Source organism: Syngnathus scovelli, chromosome 16 (genome assembly GCF_024217435.2).
Source record: "Syngnathus scovelli strain Florida chromosome 16, RoL_Ssco_1.2, whole genome shotgun sequence".
NCBI classification, from domain to species: Eukaryota; Metazoa; Chordata; class Actinopteri; order Syngnathiformes; family Syngnathidae; genus Syngnathus; species Syngnathus scovelli.
In genome coordinates, this window is record NC_090862.1 from 7,282,467 (window position 1) to 7,291,659 (window position 9,193).

The window sequence follows — 9,193 nt, forward strand, 5'->3', positions numbered from 1 at the left end:
CGTCAATTTTTTTTGTATGCCTGAATTCATTTAATTTATGATCCTACAATACATTTGTGTGCCTGTCTAAAACAATGTTTTCTTAATCGTATTACATTTCACAAAGGTTCACAAAATATTTCTCATTGTTTCAGAAAATCAATACAATGCTCCATTAACAGTGAAATAATCCCTAACATGATCATCATTCATTTTCTGTTTGACATATATGGACGTATGTGCAAGTAGAAATGTTTCAATGTTGATGATTTTTGGTCTTTTTCTTCTTTTTGGTCAAGCAAAGCTTTATAATGTTAACTGTTCAACTGGAGCACTTCATAATAAAATAAAATGTGTTCATAAAATTATTGCTTGATCTTATTGGCGGACATCACGTGAACAGTTCACGTGAATGACGATGTCATCGTTTGTTTTCAGCAGAAGTATTTCTTCCAGTTCCTCTTGCAGGAATGTCAGTGTGGAAGGCGGTAGCGATTTCTCCAAGGTGCTCTCCTCCTGGCAAAAGCTATGCAAGCGAATTGCTGCCACACCAGGAAACAAATAAAATGATGCCCCTACCCATGAAAAAAAGCAATTCCTGGATCAGGTAATTCTCTTAGTTGTTCAAACTTGAAATTATCAAGTTATATTATGTGATGCTGAGCTCTTTGTTGTTGTTTTTTTTATCCGTTGGTGGCATTTGAGTCATTGTCTTGTGGAAGGACCCGCTTCTCATTTGGAATGTGTCGAATCTTGGTTGTGAAAGGTTACACGTGTGCGCTACGTCTGCACAAAGATATTGTCGAACTCATTGAGCATGAGCTCCACAATCTGGCTCTGGAAGATCATGTGGACGGTCATGTTGGACTCGGTCTGCGGGCGCAGCAGCGTGGGCCCGAAGACGATGGCCATGCTCTGGACCGACATCCGGTTGGCGTCCTTGTGATCCACCACCCTGCACGGAGACAAGGAGGAGGCGAGGCACAGGTTAGGGAAGCCTTCAAGGTGGCAGGAACGTTAGGAAAGGTGGGGCACGGGAGCACGCGCCTACGCAGATGCCTGAAGAGCAGCTCCATGGTGTCGTGGTTGGGAAGCGGCAGCGAGCGGACCAAGTCCTTAATGTAGGACACGCGCTGACTATAATCCTTATCCTCTGCATGACAAAAGGTGGAGGCCTTAGGGAAGAGTGGCGCGAGAAAAGGCTCGTTTGAACAAGCGCGCGCGGATGCGGGACTGACGGATGGCGGCGATGAATTTGTCGAAGAAGCTGAAGGGGAAGAGCGGCTCGGGGAGCTCGCGCAGGAACAGCTTGAGGGCTCCCGTCAACACGTGGATGTCCTCCCAGTGGCCGTCCTCCACGTCCAGATGCTCCTCTGAGAAAAAAAAAAACGCAATCATGTCAGCCGCTCTGCTTCGTCTTCGTCGTCATCATCATCGTACCATGATCGGCTTTGTGTCGCAGCTTCTGGATGACGGCCAAGTTTCCGCTCACACGATAGATGCCGTCCACGTCGAGACCTGCACACACGTAAGCCCCATTGACACGTCTGGAACATGACTCAGCACAAATAAAGTAACTTGTGTGGGTGCGTTACCTCTCCTCTCCACAGCTCTGATGCACTTCTCCACAAATTTTGGAATGGTTGTGTTTTCCCTGTGACACAGCGTGTCCAGGTGGCAGCCAAACACGTTGTCTGAACACAAGAAAAAAGGGGTGAGGACTTGCACGATCCCGGCACGTGCGGTTGGGGCGCTTACCTCGTATGTAACCCTTCTCCTTGACACTCTGCAACGTGGGCCTCCTCTGCAGGAAGCGGCGCAGTTTGGTGCGAACTCGCGTCTGCTCCGTGTCGACGCCTGGAAGACTTCTGTTGCCTGCCGACGCGCAACAGCAAGTTGAACAAAAAGCACACGGGAATGCGTCGCCCGCACTGACATGGCGCCGAGCGGGGCGCGTCTATGGAGGAAAGCACTCACTCGCGCGCTTCCTGTCTTTGTCCTCTCTGTCCGAGGCCGCGTCGTCATCGTCGTCCGACACGTGCTCCTGTTCCTGAAAGACAAACCTCCACGCTTACGTATGTGTGTGCGCGCATGCGTGTGTGTGTGAGCGTCTTTCCCTTACCAGCTGTCGGATGGTGTCCTGCATGACTTTTAGCCAATCGGCAATGATGCTCTCCGTGTCGTACTGCATCAGGTACTCGCAACCCTGACGGGTCCTCAGCTACACAAACACACACAAGCATAAAAACAGACAAGGAACACACACGGTACGCAACTCCGGGAAGCGGGCTGACCTCCAGTACGTTCTTCTTGGATGATTTGTCCTTAGGGGCCCAGCACACTGAAGCTCCTCTCAACTCCACCGTGTATTCCGGGACAATCTGCGAGGCCTTGGACTGAGTGATGAGAGGAGACGAGAGCCACGTGAGCGTGCCGCGAGCACTTTTGGGCGTTAAGATGAAAGGTCAGTCACCATGTTGCCGCTGGGCACAGACTTGGGGTCCCGGTGGAAGGTGAGGATGCCGCCATGTAGGACAGTCCACGATTGACTCCAGTTCTTCCTGTTGGCACGATGTGATGATGTCATGACGACAATAATAAAAACAAGAGATCTCAACAACAACAACAACATTTTTTAGAAAGTGACTCTTCACAATCATTCAAACGAGCCTATTGATTTGCACTGGATGGGGGAGGGGTTAGGGTTAGGGCTCCTCACCGAATTTTCTTGCCGTTATCGACCACTTTGGTCTTGTTGACGATTCCCGCCTTCTCCAGCAGGTGTCCCTGCAGGCACAAACAGCAAGTCGCATGATCATCGTCATCAAAGTCTCGACGTGGCCGACCGCCACCACCAGGGGGCACCCGCAACCTCAGGTTGTTTTTTTTGTTTTTAGTCACACACTCACACACACACACACACACACACACACACACACACACTCACACACACACACTCTCACACACACACACACACACACACACACACACACACACACACACACACACACACACACACACATCGTCATATGGAATTGAACTTATGGTGCCTGGACACAAGACAGGCGAGTACCACTACACCATCAGCGATTCTCCCTTGGGTTAGTTGAGCTCCAGTTTAATTTCCCATAGCAACCGCAAACAAATAGACCCCCAAAACACAGCAGAGGTTAATGGCCAATCAGAGCGCAGGACCTGCAAATACCTGCTGGGAGTCTGAGCTGCGATTGGACAGATTCCTTCTCAATCCGAACCTATCATAGTGCTTGAAACAAAATGACATCATCAGCACGTTGTGCATGTTTGAGTGTAAACGTGTCCATGTGTACGTCAGTGTATGTGCTGTGTTGTGTTTGTCTGCATGAAATTGCGTTTGCCTGCGTTTTCTGTTTGCGTGTGTGTGTACCTGCGTATTGTCAGGCGAGCCCCGCCTGAAGTCGGCAAAGTGTCGAGAAGCAAACGTCTGGGGAGCACAATCAACTTTGTCAGCCCGCCACCAGTCATGCCAACATGCGATCATCGACTCACATCCTCGGCCACGCTGTGTCGCCACGCCGCGCGTTGATCATGTGCACCATTCGCCATCCGGATGCCATTGTTGCGCTCCAGGTGCGGTCTGGGATTGACTTGCTGGCGAACATGCTGGGAAAAACCACGAGACATAAAAATCATTGCGCGGTTGTCATAGAGACGGACATTTCAAGGTGATTTTTTAATGGGCAGATTTTTCATTCTTTGTTTGTCTGTCTACATATGTTGCCGCACCGTTGTTATTAATACCAATAGTCAGTCATTTATGATTTTACCTCTGCAAAGAACGGCTAATATTGAAATTACAGATCAAATAGTTCCTAATCACAACATAGGGATTTTGAAATATTTGCTTGAAACCGTGAAACTGTATGTCTTTCTGTGTGCGTGCGTTGTGGGAGGTACCGTAGTAAAGACGGCGTCGTTGTCGCTGTTTGCATCAACAGGATAATCTTCTTCCGGCAGCGGAGGCTTCACGTTCAACCCACACATACAATCAATCAAATATTTGTTGCATAACACCTGACCGCTAAACCACGTCACTGAGCTGGTACCGGGCCGTCGGCAGGTCTGGCGGCGTCATCGATGTGGGGCGCCAGCGTGGGGGCATTCCAGGAGGTAGCTCCAGAGACAGGGTTGTAGTAGTAGAGCCTCCCCGAGTTTTGGTCTGTCAGTTGCTCCCACATCTCGCAGCCAGACTGGAGGGATATTTTGGAGTAAAATATATTGCATTTGACTTTAATCTTTAAGATTTTTTTAATTTGGTCACAATTTGTATTTGGCTTTCATTTGAACTGTATGGTTGTCTTAATATTCCTATTTGTATTGTTTAACAACTCGACCTGGTTCTTGATGAAGTCGTGCACAAGGTCTGGTGTGCATTTTTTTTTTTTTTTTTTTGTTTTTTTTACCTGCAAGGGTGTCAGCGACAAAGAGGAAGGGACGGGGGACATGGACATGGGGGACGACGGGTTCGGCGAGGGCGAACGCGGCTGTGTCCAGGTGCTCTGTCGCGTCAGCGGGTGGAAGTAAAACACTCTGCCGCTCTCCTGGTCCGTGTGCATCTGCAACAGAAGCCTTTCACAATAAAACAACACAGCATTCTGATTCGGATTCTTTTCAGCATCCAAAATGTGCGCGCACTGACCTGCCATCCCTGTTCCGGGCTGGCGGGGGAGAGGCTTATTATTTCAGAGGAGGTGCTTGAAGATGAGAGGGTGGGGTCTATAGTGGAGGGGGCGGGGTCAGGCACCTGCAACTGCTCAAGGGCGGGGTCACAGGCCTGCCGGTGTCAAGACAAACGGTACAAACACACGCAGGGATGAATAAATATTTCATGCTTCCTCCTCGAGTTTCTTTTGTCAACTGGCATCCGTCGTCAAGGCGACGAGAAGCCATCAAATTCTTCATCATGCTTCGCTAGCCCCAGTCATAACACCCCGAACAACATAATTGCCTCTACAATTAATTGTTGCACTTCTACATTTGGAATGGCACCCAATTGTGAAAAGTCCCAGAAGGTTGCACATTGGGCATGGCTTTTACCTGTTTGGGGGGCGGAGTTGAGTTGGATTGTCTAATCAGGTCATCCAAGTGCAGATCCTGGATGGACTCGTAGATATGGTTGGACTTTTCTTCCTCTTTTTGCTCCTCTTTCTCCTCCTGGCCGTCGCTGTCCTGTTCACTGTCCTCCGTGGCCTCGATGGCTTCCTCTTCCTCTTCAGTCTCTTCCCGTGTGACCACCGTCTCCTCTTCGCCTTCCCGCGAAGGTCCGCTCTCAGGGTCTTTGAGGGCCTGCACCTCGGGTACAGTGGGTGTGTCCACGGGGATGGGCAGCACGTGGGGTCGGGTGGCGGCGGGCTTGGCCGGGCCGAAAACGGCGTCTTTGTGTTCCTCGGGCAGATATTTCTCCGTTACGCCGTCTGTCTTTTTGGCGGGGTCGGGACACGATGTAGCGCCGGAGTGACGCGGGGGCGCGACGGCGAGGGGCGGCGGCAGATCCATAAAGTCCAGCGGGACACCGAACGTGGACATCCGGTTGTCTGTCTTGCGATAGCCGCCGGACGTGTCCGGTTTGAGCCGGATGGTGACTTCGTCAGCGGGTTTGCTTCTGATTCCGCCCGGCTCCTCCACACCCTTAGGAACGGGAATCGTTACGGGGACCGGCACGGGGACCGGCACGGGAACCGGGGCTGCCACCGGAGCAGGGACCGGAGTGGCTTCGGGAGCGGGTGGGTGGGCAAAGTCCAGAGGGGACGGCACATCGGGCGGGAGCTCCTTGACGTACTTGGCCGGGATGTAGAATGGTTTGGAGGCGTAGTCCTTCCGCACCTGCCACCAGTGGGCGTTGGTCTTGGCCAGCAAGACGTAGCGCTCGTTGGGCTTGATGGAGATGATGGAGCCATCTCGACCCTCATATTCGTACTGGAACTCCACCAGCACCAGACCCACACCTCCAACAAACACACAACACATTTGAGCTTGCAAAATGGCATACTATACTCATTCCAGACCTGAATTTCTAGAGTTGGTAGTAAAATAAAAAATTCTGATCTTTTGTGACATTTTTTGAGAGGGGGAAAAAGTCAAGCAAGACTAACCTTTGCCCAGCAAGGTGGATGTGGTTGCCATGGTGATAGCAGACTCGCCCCCTCAGCTTGACGGACAGGCGGCTGCGTCACAGGTGAGAGGTGAAAGGTCAAGGGCAACCATCCGCACCCTAGAACAGGAAGTACAAAGATCACCTGAAGTGTGGCAGTGTGCACACAAAATGGCTGTCAGTGGAATGTTCCACATGTTCGCATCCGCCCTGCCGTGACATGTCCCACGCTACATACACACGTACAAGAGTCAACACACGTACGTACACGCCATGCAACACATTCGCACACACACACACACACACACACACTTACACAAAGCATTCAACAAACACAAAAGAGTGAACACTGACACCAGTCACCACACGAGTCAACACATAAGCTTTTCCATGTATGACGTCATTTCTGTCTCCAAATAAAGGTCATGTTGTTTTATACGCACACACAACACGCACACTCACACACATACGTAGAACAATAGTAGGAGGCGCATCTCGGCCTTGTTTTATTTACAGAGGGAAATGTCTGCTTCCTGTCAGTCCGAGGCCACGCCCACCAGTCGCCACCTCTCAGTGACATCACAGACACAGCCGCGTACATGTACGAACACACAGTGTGAGTGTTTTATATGTGACTTAGTGAGTTATTGTGGAGAGCTCTGGGTTCAAAGTCTGTCACTTGACTGACACACTTTTAGATACTCGCACACACACACACACACACACACACACACATACACCCACAGAGGAGAGTGTATGTCTGAGTGTGTTTCCTGTCTTTGTCACACAACAATAGTGCCACTGCTTCAGCATTTAGCAAAGTCACAAAGTCGAATGAAGGTTGGCTATATTAGTATGTTGTGCATGGGACCGGTCGTTCATGCTTACATGAAAGACCGGTCACCAATCAGTGGCAGAGCACATATCAAGACAGATTGACAAGCATTCACATTGACGAGTAAATATTATATTGAAAAATATCCCAAATAAAAAATATTTGAGATAAGTTAAAGTCCCCAGTCCCAATGATCATCGTCACACACACATCTGGGTGTGGTGAAATTTGTCCTCTGCATTTAACCCATCCCCATGTGATTTTGATCCATCCCCTGGGGGAGAGGGGAGCAGTGAGCAGCAGCGGTGCCACGCTCGGGAATCATTTGGTGATCTAACCCCCCAATTCCAACCCTTAATGCTGAGTGCCAAGCAGGGAGGCAATGGGTCCCATTTTTATAGTCTTTGGTATGACCCGGCTGTGGTTTGAACCCACAACCTTCCAGTCTCAGGGCGGACACTCTACTACTAGGCCACTGAGCTTTTCCAACTTTTCATTTCTGAAGACATTCTATGCTATTTCCATTACAACAAAAGCAGGTTAATAATGACAATTAAATTCATTTGTTGAGTCAGCATCTTGATCCCCGACACACCTGAACACACCTCAAACAGAGTGTGTGTGTGTGTGTGTGTTTCAGGTGTGTCATGACTCATGGGGCCTTCTTGAATTCCAGCCCCTGTGTGTTTGCGAGTCCCATGAGCACACCCTCCCCACAGGCTGGAAACACACATGCGTGCACACATTAAATTCCCTATCAATCGTCAAAGCAAACACGAGAGTCATCGACCAATCGGACAAGACCTCAAAGTCATGTGACACTAAACTACCTTTGGCCTGTGCGCTGGTGAGCAGGGTCACAAATGTGTCAGGTGACATTTTGAAAGTGTCACATGCCCCGTCATGGCACGTTCAGAAACACTCCACTCCAATTGGCCATCACCAGACTGCTGGGCGACAGTGAGCATGGACGTGACTCCCAAACCACTACGTGGTCTCCTGAAAACACTTCAGGAGCTTCCCTAAAGGACATTTTGGGATAAACCACACATACCAAATACCTTCTATTGTACTCCAGGTATTACTGCTGTACTACAACAATACTACTGACTAATACTGCCCCAATGATACAGTACCAACTGATACAACAGCTACTCTTGCTATGTGACAAATCATGATACTGCTTTTATATTACTACTTCTGATATTCTCAAATATTACTAGTGCAACCACAGTAATATTACTACAAATGCTACTTACACTATGATACACATATAATACTACAGTGCTATTACTATGGATACTAGAATAATTATACTACTAATATTGTGACGCTGCTAGCACTAAAATGAGTTCATTATCATAGCTTTAAACAACAATATAATAATTATTTAATATTATTACAATTAAGGCTAATGCAAGCACGACTGCTACTAACACCAACAATTACCTGCCACGAGAATTTATGATCAGAGGAACTACTTTTGGGATTTGACGGCAAGATCGAATCATGGAAGTTGAAGAAAGTTGAGAACTTGTACTTGTTTCTTTTGTCGGTTGATGTGCACACAAGCAAACACACCCAACCGCGCCGCACATTCCAACCGCACGCTCGCGCGCGCATTGAGGAGCTCAACGCTAACAAGCTAACAAAAACCACACACGCAACTTGCGTTCTTCCTGTCTTTCCTTGCTATATAACTTTAGATAACAGAAACGAAACTGCGCACACAACTCTACTATTGCGTCTACTATTACTCCGACGATCGAGATCGACAAAATACACAAATGCACAACTCCATAGAGGTGTGTGTTAAAGTGTGTACGCGTTCGTGTGGGTGTGTTTGTGCAGATGAATGCAAGTGTAGTAAAAAGTAGTTGGAGTTACCTCGAGTCCAAGAAGAAGCACAACAGCCATGACGGGGTGTCCTCGTGGACTTGTCATGTAATTGTTGTGTACTTGTGTTGTACGTGTCCGTCAGTGAGTGTGTATGTGTGTGTGTGTGAAAATCGGGGAACAGGTTCCTGTGTATGGCCCCGCCCACCTCCGAGACCTGCTTGTCTCATCTTGCCCCCTGCCGCCCCGCCTTTCTCTCTCCCTCCCTCCCACAAATCCCGCCCACCACTGAGCCCTTCCCGCTTCCTGCTCCGCCGGTGACGTTTCTATGGCGCCATCTGGCGACTAGCAGTTGTTCACGCAAGGCGGCACGATGTTTGCCCTCATGACGTCATCGCTAATAATCAAAACAA

The 9,193-nt window shown here is 49.2% G+C and overlaps 1 protein-coding gene across 1 annotated transcript; it reads right to left on the reverse strand.

The window, feature by feature from the left end:
• Nucleotides 1-6: 6 nt before the first annotated feature.
• On the reverse strand, nt 7-8,977 carry arhgap27l (Rho GTPase activating protein 27, like). Its single transcript, XM_049744507.2, has 21 exons — nt 8,832-8,977; nt 6,111-6,229; nt 5,056-5,963; nt 4,658-4,792; nt 4,422-4,574; nt 4,065-4,208; nt 3,916-3,981; nt 3,508-3,621; nt 3,386-3,442; nt 3,185-3,244; nt 2,699-2,766; nt 2,453-2,540; nt 2,274-2,375; nt 2,102-2,200; nt 1,957-2,029; nt 1,738-1,854; nt 1,575-1,673; nt 1,420-1,497; nt 1,218-1,352; nt 1,027-1,132; nt 7-934 (listed from the first exon to the last, which is right to left on the reverse strand). The coding sequence occupies exons 2-21, from the start codon at nt 6,139-6,141 to the stop codon at nt 760-762; spliced, it is 2,808 nt and encodes a 935-aa protein (XP_049600464.1). The 5' UTR covers nt 6,142-6,229; nt 8,832-8,977; the 3' UTR covers nt 7-759.
• Between the last annotated feature and the right edge of the window lie 216 nt (nt 8,978-9,193).